At 40.1% G+C, this 16,259-nt stretch overlaps 1 protein-coding gene and 1 pseudogene across 4 annotated transcripts in view; both read left to right on the top strand.

Annotated features, from left to right (window-relative positions):
• ELF2 (E74 like ETS transcription factor 2) overlaps positions 1–16,259 on the top strand; it is a 96,587-nt gene that overhangs the window by 20,659 nt on the left and 59,669 nt on the right. For all 4 annotated transcript variants that reach the window (XM_029234736.1, XM_029234737.1, XM_029234738.1 and 1 more), the window contains exons 2-3: positions 3,121–3,208; positions 4,666–4,904. In XM_029234736.1, the coding sequence (XP_029090569.1) occupies positions 4,833–4,904 (72 nt within the window). In that variant the 5' untranslated portion in view covers positions 3,121–3,208; positions 4,666–4,832. The remainder of the gene's footprint in view (positions 1–3,120; positions 3,209–4,665; positions 4,905–16,259) is intronic.
• Positions 8,044–12,363, top strand: LOC114903022 (annotated as a pseudogene).

Genomic DNA, 16,259 nt, shown 5'->3' with positions numbered 1-16,259 from the left:
GTTGATGGGGAAGGAGCCACAGACGACTGCAGCCTCTGCTGCTTTAGGCAACTTGTGTAGGTGGCAGGGCAGCTTATGGGGCTAATTCAGCACAGCAGGTGAGCTCATACCTTGGGGGAGGTAGCAGAGAAGCAGTTGAGTTTGGGACATGTTGGACTTGTTTCACACCGTCATTCATCCCATTTCATGGCTAGTCCAGGCACGCTGACTGATTCCTCTGGATTCATTCTTGACTCTTCTCTTTCATTCACACCCCGCGTCCAGTTTGCTATCAAACTTCGTCCATTTTACCTACAAAAATTTCTAAAGGTTGACCACTGTTCGCTCTCTCCAGAACCCACCACTCAGTCCTAGCCAGTGTCATTTCTCACCTAGTTATTCTAGTAGCTTCCAAATTGATCTCCCTGCTTCTGGCCTTGTCCCCTTGTCTGTTCTCAACCCAGCAGCTGAATGACCGTTAGAATAATCAGGTCATCTCTCTGCACAAAGCCCTCCTTCTCCCGGGGTCAAGGTCAGAGTCGTCATCGAGGGCTTACGTGACCCCTTTCTGTACCCCTTGGTCATCGCATCTGTTCTTCCTTCCTCTTGCTCACTTCACTCCAGCCGTATTGGCCTCCTTGCTGATCTTTGAACTTTCAGGCTTATTCCCTCTTGAAGATCTTGAATGTTCTCTTTCCTTTCACGAGGGAGCTCTCCCCATGGCCCCCGTCACTGGCGCAGCTCCTTCCTACTTCCGAGTTTTCACTCATATGTCACTTTTTCAGTGAATTCTTCTCTGATTACCCAGTTTGAAATTGCAGCCCTCTTCCTTGCCGAATATTTTCTCCTTTTGGTTCATTTGCCTCCTTGGCCTTTATCACCGTCTACATGGGTGCTAAACATATTTTGCTATTTTCATCTCTCCCCACTGGGATTCAAGATACATAAGAACAAGGACTTCTGCTTTTTTCGCCACTGTACCTCTAGCGACTGAAAACTACTCGTATATAAAAGGTGCTCAATTAGTGTTTGTTGAGTGACTGAATTAATTAAATGGAGTCCTTGGGATATCCTGGAATAGATGCTTGCTATTTATTTATACCCTATTTAATTTCACAAGGAAGTACAGGCAAGAAAATATCTAGCAGACAAACTGGAGCCCATAAAATGGTTTAGGCTGGAAGAGAGATTTGAGTGAAGCCGTGGCAGTGCGTGAAATGGTTTAGACAGAGTGAAGAATCAGAAGAGGACTGCGGATGGGATCCTGGAAACACCTACCAGGATTGACCAGAGAGTTGCACTGTCCTTAGTTATCCAAGCGGGAACCCTGCTCTGGGTTCCCTCATCTGGCCTTCCTGCAGCTAACCCCTGCTGATAGGATAGGTTGAGGATTTTGAGGGGCCAGTCCATCTGGTACCCATTTCTAGATCAAGCTAAGAGTATTTGAATCCCAGAATTCCCTGCCCATGTAACCCTTCACAGGTCTCTTCCCTGACTCTCTCCTCTGTTAACTATACCACATGTATGGGCTTCCCCTCGGCCTAAGGGATGGCCAAGTGGCAGCTGTTTGCAGGCATGTGGCCAGAGCTTAGACGTGTTGTCTGGGATGTCCACATGTGTGTATGTGAGGCTCCTTGTAGTCTGGAGGGGAGCCAAAGGTGGCATGAGAAAAAGGGGCAGGCTGCAGGGAGATGGGGGAGCACGGGCCTCCCGTCCCCCCCCCCCCCCCGCCGCCATAGATGTTAAGTCTGAGAATGCCAAATCAGAACTTAGCCTTGTAGGTTGTTATAAAAGTGTATATGTCAAGATAGGAGAGTAAAATAAAATTTACTAGCTTGTTAGTTTGGTCTATAACTTTAAAATACTTAGGCATGTGGTATATGGGCTTACATTTGTACTCTTCAAGCTCCTTGAAAACTAGGGGTGGGCCTGCAAGAGGGAATTGAAAAGGAATAGCTAGAGAGGGAGAAGATAAATTCAAGATAGAGTTTCAAGGAGGGAATGATCAGCAGTGTCAAATGCTTCAGAGACATTAAGTCCTATGAAGACAGAAATGTCTCCATTGGATTTGATAACCAGAATTTAGTAAAAATTTCAGTTGGTGGTGATGGCTGCCAAACTTCCATAGAAGGAGTACCTGAGAAATCTGGAAGTGGAGACAGGGTATAAAAGGTTTTTTAGGTAGAACCTTCTCTGAGAAAGGAAGGAACTAGAGTGGTAGCTGGAGGGGTATGCAGGGTCATGGAGGAGTCATGTTTAAGATGAGAGAGTCTTGGGGCTTCCCTGGTGGTCCGGTGGTTAAGACTCCAGTTTCCACTGCAGGGGGCACGGGTTCCATCCCTGGTCCGGGAATTAGGATCCCTCATGCTGCACGCAGCACGGCCAAGAAATTTTAAAAAAAAGAAAAAAAAGTTGAGAGAGTCTTATAAATGTTTAGATGTTGAGGGAAAGAACCCAATGTTCAGAAAGAGAAGGTTAAGGAAAAAGAGGGAATAATTGGTGGAACAAGACCTAAGATCCAGTGCACAGATGAGCTTCAGAAAGGAGGAGGGCCACTTGAGGAGGCTCGGGGTGTTAGATTTGTATGGGTGCAAAGTTTGGAGGGTGAGACAGCAAGAAAGTGAATAGCAGGAAAGTTGTCAGCAATAATATATCATTAGCGTCGTTCAATAGTAGTTTTCTGGGTTAGTCATTGTTTTCTAAACGTTGACATTTTTTAGGTCTTTAAAATTAATTAACTAACCTATTTGTTTTTTATTGAAGTCTAGTTGATTGGGTTAGTCTTCTTAAACTTGATTTTATACTCCTGGGGATCTGGGGTTATACCTGCAGCCATGTGTTCAGATCCTGTTGGTTGATTGAAATATAGCCCATGATGTGGGGTATAGGCTATGTATGTTGGAATCTGTCGTTACTCAATACTTGGTATCTCGTGGTGACTTAAAATTTTAAGTTTGGTAAAAACTTTTGATTCCTCAATAACCCAGGAGTAATTTCTTTATTATGTTCGTTATAAAATGTGTACCATCAGGCTTTGGGGATGGTTTGTTGTAATAAGTACCTGCTGTCAGGATCACACCTATTTGGGGCAAAGTATTTTTTAACAGAATTATACTAATGCTGTCTTTTTCCCCCCACTAGTAGTTCCAGAGAACTGCTGGTTTATATTTTAACTCTTGCCAAGTTGTGAAAATAGTGAAGGATGCTTAGACTACTTAACATTCAAATTGTAAGTAAAAGTTATTTCTGCTATTACTCTCTATATGGTTAGAAAACAGAAATTGAAAATAGTTGTTACCTTGTATGATAATAGTAAGCTTTAGTGTGATGGGATTGCGGATTTTTCTTAATTTTTATTCTTAAGATACAAATACTTTCCCATTTTCTGTTGATAAGATCAAAAAGGAGACTAATAGTACTGAATGGGTCTTAAGTAGTGAGGTGAAATTTCTGCTTTTTTTTCAGGTATTTCTTTTTATTGTATAAGTTTATGGAAATTCTTTAATATTTTATTTCCATATCTGTATGGTACCAGTGTTCAAATTTAATATAGGCCACATATTAATGGAATGGTTAATTAGAAACGGTTATTCTTTTCTCTTTAAATATGCTTAATTTTTCTGCATTCTTAAATTTTTGTGGGAAAAAAGTCCTGTCAGAAAGAAATCTCTGTAATTTCTCTATGAAATATTTAACATATACAAAATCAAATAAAATGTAACTTTTTAGAATTATTAGGATAATCTAATGCATAAATCTAGGTGATATACATACTGATATTCATCTCTAGTAGGGGAAAAAAGCTTTAATTATGTTTTCTTGAAACCCTTTGCTATACTGCATTTTGAACCAATAGCAAAAAAATTATTGAGGAAAGAATGATAAAGTATATTAAAGTCACTCCAAGTCATTTCACGACCTTATTTTCAAACTACTTTGTCTGAAAGTATAAGTTACTCCAATTAATCTATTTTATAGACCTTGTATGAGTATTCAAAATGTGAACACAAAATGAGATTGCTACCATAGCAAAAAAAAGATAATTCTAATTAATTATTCATATAAACAAACCAAATGAGCCAAAGACGAATGAAACATTTACAAACCAGGGACTTCCCTGGTGGTCCAGTGGTTCAGACTCCGTGCTTTTGAACGGCGGGGCGGGGCGGGGTGGGGGTGGGGGGGCACGGATTCGATCCCTCGTCGGGGAACTAAGATCCTACATGCTGCGCGGTGTGCGGCACGGTCAAAGAAAAGAAATATTTACAAGCCAATAAATCTTTTAATTTGTTAAATAGATGAATAATTTTGGAAGTTGTCTCGGTCCAGCACGTTTTATGTTTTCAGTGCATAAATTTTTTTTTTTAATTTCAGGAATTTTTACCAAAATATTTCAGGAATAATAGTACATCTTCATAAGGGGAGAAAGTTATAACATTTTATCTCTTAGAATGTAGATGTCATCAGGTCACCAATGTGCAATAGCTTGGTAAGAACTTACTTCAGATTGTTCACGAACTTGACAACTCTGAGCAGAATGTTCATTACTGCCCTCTTTTGACACAGGGCTGTATAAGCCTATCTCCTTTCCGTTTACAAAAATGTTAAACATTGGATGCAAAATAGGTTGTGCTTTATATCCATTTTGTATATTTTTAATAATTTTTCAATCCTTCCTCTTTTTAGGCTCTCTGGTTATTCATCTTCAGAAGACTGGATTTCTGGATATCTACTCCACTCCTTCTCTGTGGACTTTTAAAACATGACAGTGCAAACCTGTAACACTGGCAATCATCCATGAACCTTTAATTACGTCGACTGATTGCGTTTGAAGCTTCCTCAGGGAATAAACAATGACATCAGCAGTAGTTGACAGTGGAGGTTCTGTTTTGGAGCTTTCCAGCAGTGGAGTAGAAAATCAAGAGGTTAGGCATCCAATGTATTACATTTCTGTTTTGTTCATAGAAATCAATGCATGAACTGATTTTGAATTTAATGGGGAACAGGTATTTGAGAGGAGAAATGTACAATGCATGAGACTCTGTATGTATGTCATGTGTCCTCATGTAATCAGGCAACAGAAGGTTGAGGAAGGGACTGCTGGGCCTGAGTTGTTGGAGCATTGCATATATTGGAATGAACTGGGAGGAAAAAATTGAAAGAAAGAACACTGTAGTACTAGTCGAGAGATTTAAATTCCTAACAGAATCCATTGTTTTGGATTTGAGAGTGTATAGGCATATACTGTACCTAAACACCTAAGTTACATTCACCTTAATTTAGAATTTTGTATCTCCTTTAGCTGTTACCTTTGTCTTTTGGTTATTACATCTAATTCAGTAATTAGTAATTACATCTAATGGGAGTCCATCATATTTTAATCATGTTATTTATACTTAAGAATTTAGATAATTGGTAAATCAGAAAGGAAGTTCAGTATTTGAAATTTTATACTTGAAGAATTTTGCAGCTTTCGCATATGTGGTTATTTTTTTTGTTATTGATAACATTAAAGAATAAGAGATGGGAGTAGAAAAGTAACAGTACCAGAAATATATGGACTTCCAGGGCCTGGCTTCTGTTCCCACCATTCAATAAAGACTGACTATTGGGAAGTATCTAAATTAAAATGGAATAATGCTGTCACAATAATGGACAAATATTTGGTCAGAGATAAGATGAGAAAATGGAGAGTTTACTGTATTTAAAAAATCTGTTTTTTCTGTATTCTGTGAAAGATACTGCTCTTACTGGTACTTAGTACCATGACTGAGAAACTTAAGTGAGGATGTCAGGCTGTGTGTTCTGGAATCTGGATTTTTCTTCTAGCTTGCTTGGTGTCTGTGCAGTCTTCCAAGATAGCTATGGGCAAATTCAGTGGGTTTGTTTTCAGTGGACTGGGTAACTGAAATGTTCCTGTTGTATTTGAATCGAAAACTGGTTCAAAGTCTTTAGCCACAGCTAAAGAACATGTTTTATTCTCATAATCAATTTCTACTTCTTTCTTAAAGATTCACTTTCTGTATGATTACTTCCAGGTATGATTCTCCAAAGAAATGAGGGACTCGGGATTTCTGTCCCCTCCTATATCACCCAGACTAATTACTGCTTCTTCAAGTACTTTCTCTTTGCCCCATAGTTTTACTCCGTTGGTATTTAATTCTGTGGGGGGAGCTGCCAAGAACAGTAGGCAGAATATATTTACCATATGCTGACTGGGTACTGCTATTATGAGAAAAAGAGTACGAGCTTGTTTCTGGAAGACTCTATACTTTTCTTCATTTACATGGAACCCCAGGTGTTCAAGGCTTGAAGAACTGATTATTATGGAAGAAAGAATCTGATAAACGAAATAATTTTACCAGGGCATTATTGATGAATGATTTATGCAGTAGCCTTATAAGGTTGTCATAGGCATTTTAGGAAGTGTGGCACCAGAAAGGAGGAAACTATTCTTGGGGACTTTTTCTTCAAATTATCTCCAAGTAAGTGGGTGCCCACTTACTTTCATTCATTTGTTCCTTCAACAAACATTAGTTGACCACTTACTGAATGTCAGTTACTTTTCTGGGCACTGGGGATAAAGTATTTCAGAGTGGTTATGAAGAATAAATCAGGGCTAGAGAGAGATGGAAAGTTGGTAGCGGTATTTTAATTAGGTGGACAAGGAAGCCTTCTCTGAAGAGGTGGCATTTTAGTTTAGACCTAAACAGCATAAGGGATTGGGCTGTAGAAACACTTGGGGAAGAGAATTCCTGCAAGAAAGAAAAGCCACTAGGTATCTAAAACGTCTCCTGATTTTACGAAGTGAGTTTTGGGGATAGTGGTATTTGAAAGATAGAATTTTGTCTTACAAGCAGCTATCCAGGAGTGTATGTATAATATATATCTAAACTGTGTATACTCTAAAGTGTAGGGCGGGGTGGAAAAATGGCCTGTCAGGATTTTATTACGATAGCTCCAGAATCTGAAGAAAAAATAAATGTTTAAAAAGTGGCGGGCAACACATTTTAAATCAACTATACTCCATTAAAAAAATTTTTTTTTTTAATTAAAAGAGAAGTGGTGGGCATTTGGAGAGTTGTGAGTGATTTTTAGGCTTTATTTTTTATAACTTTATTACTGTTTATAAAAGTAATACATTTTATTAAATTAGGATAATTCTATTTCTGACAAAGATACCAAAAGAAAGTAAACGATAATCTTACTAATGAGTATAGATACAAAAATCATAAATAAAATCATAATAAATTTATAAAATGCAGTCATATATTAAAAAATCCAATTACCAAATAGGATTTAGATACATAGGGATAATTCAATTTTAAGAAAACCATTAATATAATATATACGCCTACTAATATGCCATATGATATGTTAGGATAAAATACTTGATGAAATAGGATTTTATGAAATTCAGTATTCATCCTGATAAAGACTCTTAATAATATAGATGTATATTTCCTTAACATTATTAAAAAAACTTAAAATCAAGAGCTAGAATCCTATTTAATGGTGAAGTACTGGAGTATTTTCTCTAAAGTTGGAGAGAAAGTCAGTATGTGCACTACCATTACTCCTATTTAGCATTTTCCTGTAATCAGACCAGATAATGAAAAAATATATAAATATTATAAAGGAGACCAAATTATTATTTGCAGATAATATGATTTGCCACCTGGGAAAACCAAAGGGAATCCACGAAAACACACTAGAACTAATAAGAGTGCCTAGTAGTTGGGTGGGTACAAAATTAACATTAAAATATCTAGCTTTCTTTTGTAAGGACTGTAATTAGAAGAGATCATGGAAAATAAGATCCCTTTCAGAAAATAAACAAAAAAATGTTGAGGAATAAATGTAAAAGATACATGGGACTTGTTTGAAGAAAACTAATTAATGATACTTAAGTAGACTTCAGTAAACAGAGAGATATACTTCGTATTTGGGTAAGAGAAGCGAGAAGGGTCAGTATTAGGCAGGATGTCAGTTTCCTCCAATTAATCTCTATATTTAATTCCATCTCTATCAGATGCTAGGGCAAGTTTGGGGGAAGTTGGTCATATGGACCTAAAGATTATACGGAAGAGCAAACATAAAGGAGGAGCCAGAGCAGTTTTTGCAAAGGAAATATATAGCAGGTAGGTCTCGTAGAAATGGGGAATTAATGCAGAAAAAATAAAAAAGGATTTAAGTATATTTTAAAAAACACAATGAGTGCAAGTTTTAGAGGGCGTCTGCTTCCAGACAAACAAGATTGGGAGTTCTTCCGCTTCACACTGTGATGGAATAACTGAGACCAGATTTATACTCCCGCCGTAAACAACTAGGAAAGTGAACAAAACATATGAAAGCACGGTTCTGAGACATGCGGCTACGGTCTGAATGTTTGTGACCCCCACGAAATTCCTAGGTCGAATCCAGACTTCCAAGGAAGGTGATTATTAGGAAGGTATTCGGAAGTAGGGCTTTAGGGGGGTGATTAGGTCATGGGGGGGGGAACCCTTATGGATGGGGTTAGAGCTTTTATAAAAGGCTCCAGAGGGATCTTTTGCCCCTTCTGTCACGTGAGGGTACACCAAGAAGTCTACGACCTGGAAGAAGGCCCCCACCTGGTCACGCTGCTGCCCTGATCTCGGACTCCCAGCTTCCAGACCGTGAGCGAGAAATTTCTGCGGTTGCTCAGCCGCCTAGTCCGGCCTTTTGTTATCGTAGCACGAATGGACTGAGACAGTTGGACGACAGGCAGTGCAAGGCTGTGCCTCCTGAGAAGAGAGAAGTGGTTGCGCTGACTTACTGCTTGGAGCCACTTTCTGGACCACAGCGTGGGAAGGAGGAATCCAAGCAGGGTGTGACGGTATCGCTGAGTTGAGGAAACAAAATTTGGAATTTGGAGAGGCTAATGCAGCTAATTTGAGGGGCAGAGTATCTGAAAGGAAGAAGCTGCCCAGAGGAAGAATGTCGGAACTCAGCCTTGGGTTCCCCTAGTCTTCAGCTGAATGAGCCCCCAGGTGTAGTATGAAACTCTGTGAAGCCAGGCAAAGAATGGTCAGAATGGTGTAAACTCAGTAATTTACTGAAAAAACCTGCAGAATTCACTCAGGGCTGGGAGATCCTAGAGTTCCAGTCAGCTGGAGTGGAGGGTCCTTGTTAACTGCCCAGGGCATTCATTGGAGACTCTGGAAGAGTCATGCCTTACAGTAGAGCTGAACTAGCCCTAGAGTAAAGGGGAGTCCAGACTTGCCCTAAAAGGGGTTAAAAACAGGCCTTGAAAGTTGATCCGTAAGTAATGTAGCTGTCTGTCATAGTAAACGTTATTAAAATAGAACAATGTAAAGTATACCCAACAATGTAAATTCTACATATGAAATACCCAATCATGTTGAATGCAAGGAAGCAGGAATAATACAACTTGGAGAAAAAATTGTCAATGAAAACAAATACAAATGGTAGATATGATGAAATTAGCAGATAAGATTTCAAAACAGCTATTATAAATACGCTCAAGAAATGTAAAGAAAACATGAATCTCAGAGGAGAGGTGTAAATGGCATAGAAGAGCCAAATGAAACTTCTAGAAATGAAATATATACTATATGAAAAGAAAAATTCACTGTATCAGATTAAAAATAACTTTGGTACTGTGTGAGAAAAGACCAGTGAATTTGAAGAGGGCAATAGAAACTACTTTATGAAGCGCAGAGAGAAAAACTGAAAAAAGAAAAAAAAAAAGAACAATGACTGGGTTACCTGTGGGACAATATCAAGTTGTCTAACATAATGTAATTGGAGTACCAGAATGAGAGAACAGAAAAAACATGTGAAGAAATAATGGCTATAAAAATTTCCAAGGTTGATGAAAAATATAAACCCATAGATCTGAGAAACTTAAACCCTAAACAGGATAAAGCAGAGAGCAAATAGACTGGTACATCTGTATCAAATACACTGGTACGTTATTAGGTACATCATAATGAAACTGCTGAGAGCCAATTTCAGAAAGAAAATCTTAAAAGCTTCCAGAGAGCTTTTCCTTTGGGAGCCGCTGGGTTGAGAGGAGCGTGGCCTCCTCCCCTCCCCGCCGTGGTGTGTGCTCACCCACTGATATCCGTGTACTCCGAAAACGGGGAGCCATCTGGCATAAATGTCACTTTGCCTGCTGTGTTCAAGCTCTGATTTGACCAGATACTGTGAACTTTGCACCAACTTGTGCAAAAACAGCACCGCCCTGTGCTGTCAGTGAATTAGCAGGTCATCGAACCAGTGCTGAATCTTGGGATACTGGCAGAGCTGTGGCTCGAATTCCCAGAGTTCGAAGTGGCGGGACTCACCACTCTGGCCAGGGTGCTTTTGAAAATATGTGTCGCGGGGGCCACGTGTTTGTGCCCGCCGAGACCTGGCGACGTTGGCACCGCAGAGTGAACATAATGCAGAAGCGATACGCCATCTGCTCTGCACTGGCTGCCTCAGCGTTAACCAGCGCTGGTTGTGTCTAAAGGTCATCGTGTTGAGGAAGTTCCTGAATTTCCTTTGGTGGCTGAAGACAAAGTTGAAGGCTTCAAGAAGACCAAGCAGGCTGTTTTGCTTCTGAAGAAGCTTAAGGCTTGGAATGGTATCAGAAAGGTCTACGCCTCTCGGAGAATGAGAGCTGGCAAAAGCAAAATGAGAAACGGTCACCGTATCCAGTGCAGGAGACCTTGCGTCGTCTGTAATGAGCGCATCATCAAGGCCTTCAGAAACATCCCTGGAATTACTCTGCCTAATGTGAGCAAACCGAACCTTTTGAAACTTGCTCCTGGTGGGCATGTGCTACGTTCCTGCGTTTGGACTGAAAGTGCTTTCCGCAAGTCAGATGAGCTGTATGGCACTTGGCGTAAAGCTGCTCCCCTCAAGAGTAGCTACAGGGCTTCCCTGGTGGCGCAGTGGTTGAGAGTCCGCCTGACGATGCAGGGGACGTGGGTTCGTGCCCCGGTCTGGGAAGATCCCACATACCGTGGAGCAGCTGGGCCCGTGAGCCATGGCCGCTGAGCCTGCGCGTCTGGAGCCTGTGCTCCGCGACGGGAGAGGCCACGACAGTGAGAGGCCCGCGTACCGCAAAAAAAAAAAAAAAAAAAAGTAGCTACAACCTCCCCATGCACAAGATGCTCAGTACAGACCTTAGCAGAATCTTGAAAAGCCCAGAGATCCAAAGAGCCCTCCGAGCACCACGTGAGAAGATTCATCACAGAGTCCCGAAGAAGAGTCCCCTGAAAAACCTGAGAGTCACTGAAGCTCAACCCGTATGCAAAGACCATGCGCCGGAACGCCATTCTTCTCCAGGCCAAGAACCACAAAATCCGGATGGATAGGGCAGCAGCAGCACTAGAAGCCAAATCAGATGAGAAGGGGCTTCCAGGCAAGACGCCTGTGGTGGGGAAGAAAGGAAAGAAAGCTGTTGGCATTAAGAAGCAGAAGAAGCCTTTGGTGGGAAAAAAGGCTGCAGTGACCAAGAAACCAGCAGTTGAAAAGGAGCCTGCAGAAAAGGAGCCCACCACAGAAGAAAAGAAGGCTGCTGCATAAACTTAAATTTGTTTGATCTGTAACGGTCAAATCATTTTGGACACCTAATTTTGAATAAAGACCTGATCAAAGAGGCAGTGAGAAATATGGGGGGAGGGGAAGAAAAAAGCTTCCAGAGGAAAAAACTCATTACATACAGAAGAACAAAGATAATGACTACAGACATCTTTATTAAAACTATGCAAGTCAGAAGATAATGACTTCCTTAAATTGCTGAAGAAATAAAACTTGTCAACCTACAATTATACATCCAGTGAAAATATCCTTCAAAGTGAAGCTTTTCTCAGACCCAAAGCTGAATTTATCACCAGCAGACGTGTGTTGTGAGAAATGTTCAAAGAAGTTCTTTAGGCAGAAGGTAAATGATACCAAATTAAAACGTATGTATACATAAAGCATTGAAAAGTGCTGGAGAAATGGTTAATGTGTGGATGAGAATAAAATACTTTTTAAAATCAGTTTTAAATTTTTTGAAAAGATAATTGTTTAAGACAAAAATAATAACAGTGAATTGTGGGGTTTACAATGTGAAGAAGTAAAAGAAGTAAATGTATGACAGCAGTAGAACAAAGGATGGGAGGCAGGACATGACAGGATACTGCTGTAAGCTTTTTACATTAAACCTAAAACGGGCTTCCCTGGTGGCGCAGTGGTTGGGAGTCCGCCTGCCAATGCAGGGGACACGGGTTCGTGCCCCGGTCCGGGAAGATCCTACATGCCGGCGGAGCGGCTAGGCCTGTGAGCCATGGCCGCTGAGCCTGCGCACCCGGAGCCTGTGCTCCGCAACGGGAGAGGCCACAGCAGTGAGAGGCCCCAGCAGTGAGAGGCCCGCGTACCGCAAAAAAAAAACAGAAAGCAAAACATAAAGTAACATTCTTTTAATATAAACTGTGGTACGTTAAGAAACATATTTTAAGTTCTAGAGTACCACTAAAAAACAAAGCAAAGAAGTATTGATAGTAAGCCATTAATATCTATAAATTAAATGGAATTAAAATGGTTACTAAAAAATACTCAATTCAAAAGAAGACAGAGTAAAAGGAACAAGTAATAAATGAAACAAATAACAAAGAGCAGTTAGGTAGATTTAAACCCTGTTTTAGTGATAATATTAAATATAAATATTCCAAACAGTCCAATTAAAAGGCAGATATTAAAAAAAAAAAAAGGAGATGTTGTTTAAAATGCAGATTGGGTTTAAAAAAAAAAGCCAAACCTATTTATGTTTCATACAAGAAATTCATTTTAAGTATAACCACAGTTTAAAAGTGAAAGTATAGATATAGATAATACCATGCAAATATTAATCATAAAAAAGTTTGAAGTGGTTTTAGGACAAGACTGTTACCAGGGATAAAGGTAGACATTTCATAAATTATAGAAGGACCATCTTCTCAAGAAGACTTAACCCTAAATATGTATGCACTCAAGATTAGAGCTTCAAAATACATAAAGCATAAACTGACAGAACTGGAAGAAGAAACAGATAAATCCACAGTATTAGAGTTTGCAGCATTCCTCTTTCAGTAATTGATAGATCAATTAGAAGATCAATGAGGATATCAAAAACTTGAATAACATTATCAACTAGCTTCACCTAATGGACATTTATGGAACACTGTGCCTAACGGCATGTATTCATTTCAAGTGCACTTGGACAGTAAGCCAAGATCATATGCTGGGCTGCACGTCTCAGTAATTTAACAAACTTTTAAAGGATTGAAATCATATAGAGAAAGTTGTGTGACCAAAGCAGGATTATATTAGAAATTAACAAAAATTTGCTTGCAGTGTTTGTTTTTTTTTTTTTTTCTGGCCGTACCATGCAGCATGCGGGATCTCAGTTCCCTGACCAGCAATCAAACCTTGGCCCCTTGTAGTGGAAGCGCAGAGTCTTAACCACTGGACCACCAGGGAAGTCCCTGCTTGCAAAATTTGTGAATATTTGCGTATTAAACAGCCCACTTTTATATAACCCGTGGATTAAAGAATAAATCACAAGAGAAATTAGAAAATATTCAAACTGAATGAAAATGAAAACGCAGTATATCAAATTTGAGGAACGCAGCTAAAGCAGTGCTTAGAGGGAAATTTGTAGCTTCAAATATTTATATTAGAAAAGGAAAATCAATCTTAAGGTTTCACCTCAGCAAGCTAGAATATGAAGATAAAATCAAACCCAAAGTAAGTAGAAAGAAGAGAAAAATAAAAATAAATCAATGAAGTAGAAAGTGGGCAAACAATAGAGGAATTAAACCAGAAGCTCATCCTTTGAAAAGATCAATAAAATTAATAAATCTCTAAGTAGACTGCACAAGAAAAAAAACAGAAGGCAAAATTTACTAATACTAGGAATGAAAGATACATTACTATAGATACTAAATATTATGAACAACTTTATGCCAGTAAGTTGCCAACTTAGATGATATGGTGCAATTCCTCGAAAGTCATTCCAAAAGGAAAAGCAAGCCTGAATAGCCCTCTATCCTTTTCTTTTTCTTTTTTTCTTTTGTTTTGTTTTGTTTTTGGTGGCCATGCCAGTGCAGCATGCAGGATGTTAGTTCCCTGACCAGTGATCAAACCCGTGCCTCCTGCATTGGGAGCATGGAGTCTTAACCACTGGACTACCAGGGAAGTCCTAGCCCTCTATCTTTTAAATAAGTTGAATTTCTAGTCAAGATCTTTCCTGCAAAGAAAATTACAGAGCTCTGCCAAGTGTTTAGGGAATATAAGTCCTTTTATAGAAGGACTTATAAAAGGACTTATATAATAATAAGTTGGAGATAATACATTAAACTGGGGAAAAGATTTGAACAGATAATTATATGAATGGCCAATAAGCACACTTTATTTTATTTTTAAAATATTTATTTTACCTTTGGTTACGTTGGGTCTTAGTTGCTGCTCGCGGTCTCCGGAGCGCGTGGGCTCTGTAGTTGCGGCGTGTGGGCTTAGTTGCCCGGCAGCATGTGGGCTCTTAGTTCCCTGACCAGGGATCGAACCCACATCCCCTGCATTGGAAGGCGGATTCTTAACCACTGGACCACCAGGGAAGCCCCAAGCACGCTTTAAAGTGCCCAGTATTATTAGCCATCAGGGAAACACGAAGTGAAAACACAAGGAGATACTACTACATGCTTATCATAGAGCGGTGAAAATTCCAGAGCGATAGCGTGTTTGGAGAGGATGTAGAGCAGCTGGAACTCTCATACATTGCTAGTGGGGATGTAAAACAATATACCTGCTTTGGAAAATAATTCGACAGTCATTTTAAAACTAAATATACTATTACCATATGGTCTGGTAATTTGATTTGTAAGTAGATATGGAATGGAAAGGAAGGGAGGGGGATAGCAAGGCATTAATAGGAGCATTACAGCCATACGAAGAGAGGTCTGTCAATACAGTGGGATTCTCAGCAATAAAAAGAAATGATCTACTGATATATGCAATGACGTGTATAAATCTTAGCATTATGCTAATTTAAAGAACTCAGATACAGAAGAGCCCAAACCGTTGATTCCATACATATGAAATTATAGAAAAGGAAAATTTATAGGGATAGAAGGATTGGCGGTTGCCCATGTGGGCGGGTGGTTGGATGGGGGAGTAGGTGGTGGGTGGTGGTAGTTGTGAGAGTTTGACTGGTACGGGGGATGCAAGGGAGCCTTCTTGGGTGATAGAAGTATTCTGTTTCTTGATTGTGTTGGTAGTTACAGGGAAGTCCATACAGGGATTTCCATAAATCCTACATTTATGGAAATCCATAGAACTGTATACTTAAAATGGCTGCAGTTTATTTACATAAAAATACCTAAGTATTTTTTTTTTTTTTTTTTTTTTTTTTTGCGGTACGCGGGCCTCTCACCGTTGTGGCCTCTCCCCCTGCAGAGCACAGGCTCCGGACGCGCAGGCCCAGCGGCCATGGCTCACGGGCCCAGCCGCTCCGCGGCATGTGGGATCCTCCCGGACCGGGGCACGAACCCACGTCCCCTGCATCGGCAGGCGGACTCTCAACCACTGCGCCACCAGGGAAGCCCCCTAAGTATTTTTGATTAAAAATAGGTGAAGTTGATTGAAAATAAATGACTTACTAGTTGAGATAGACTATCCTGCGAGTTTTATATTATGCAAATGGTATTTCTTTTTAAATTACCCATATAGACTTTAAGGTTTTTTTTTTTTTTGGTTACTGTTATTTTATTATTTTTTCATTTATTCTCTTTTTTGTCACTGTTATTTTTATTTTTATTTTTGCGGTACGAGGGCCTCTCGCTGTTGCGGCCTCTCCCGTTGCGGAGCACAGGCTCCGGACGCGCAGGCTCAGCGGCCATGGCTCACGGGCCCAGCCGCTCCGCGGCACGTGGGATCTTCCCGGACCGGAACATGAACCCGCGTCCCCTGCATCGGCAGGCGGACCCTCAACCACTGCGCCACCGGGGAAGCCCTAACTTTTTACTTTAAGTATGTTCCAAATATTGCATGGGGCATTCTTGACGTATTATTTGTTTATCCAAAATTCACATTTAAAAGGGTGTCTTGTGTCTGTATTTGCTAATTCTGACAGTCTTAGCTTATGGAGAGCTATGGAAGCTGTGCCAACGCCTGCTGAAGCAGCGTTCATGCATTTTAATCATTGCATATTTTGGTGACTTGGGCAAGTGTGGTGACCCTAAATAAAATAACCTGGTGGATGTAAGTTTTTAGTATATTATTGTAAA

The sequence above is a fragment of the Monodon monoceros genome, unplaced genomic scaffold (genome assembly GCF_005190385.1).
Source record: "Monodon monoceros isolate NGI ecotype Baffin Bay Population unplaced genomic scaffold, NGI_Narwhal_1 Super_Scaffold_20, whole genome shotgun sequence".
Classification (NCBI taxonomy): Eukaryota; Metazoa; Chordata; class Mammalia; order Artiodactyla; family Monodontidae; genus Monodon; species Monodon monoceros.
The sequence above is the reverse complement of the archived record's forward strand: the minus strand, read 5'-3'. Positions and strand labels throughout refer to the sequence as shown.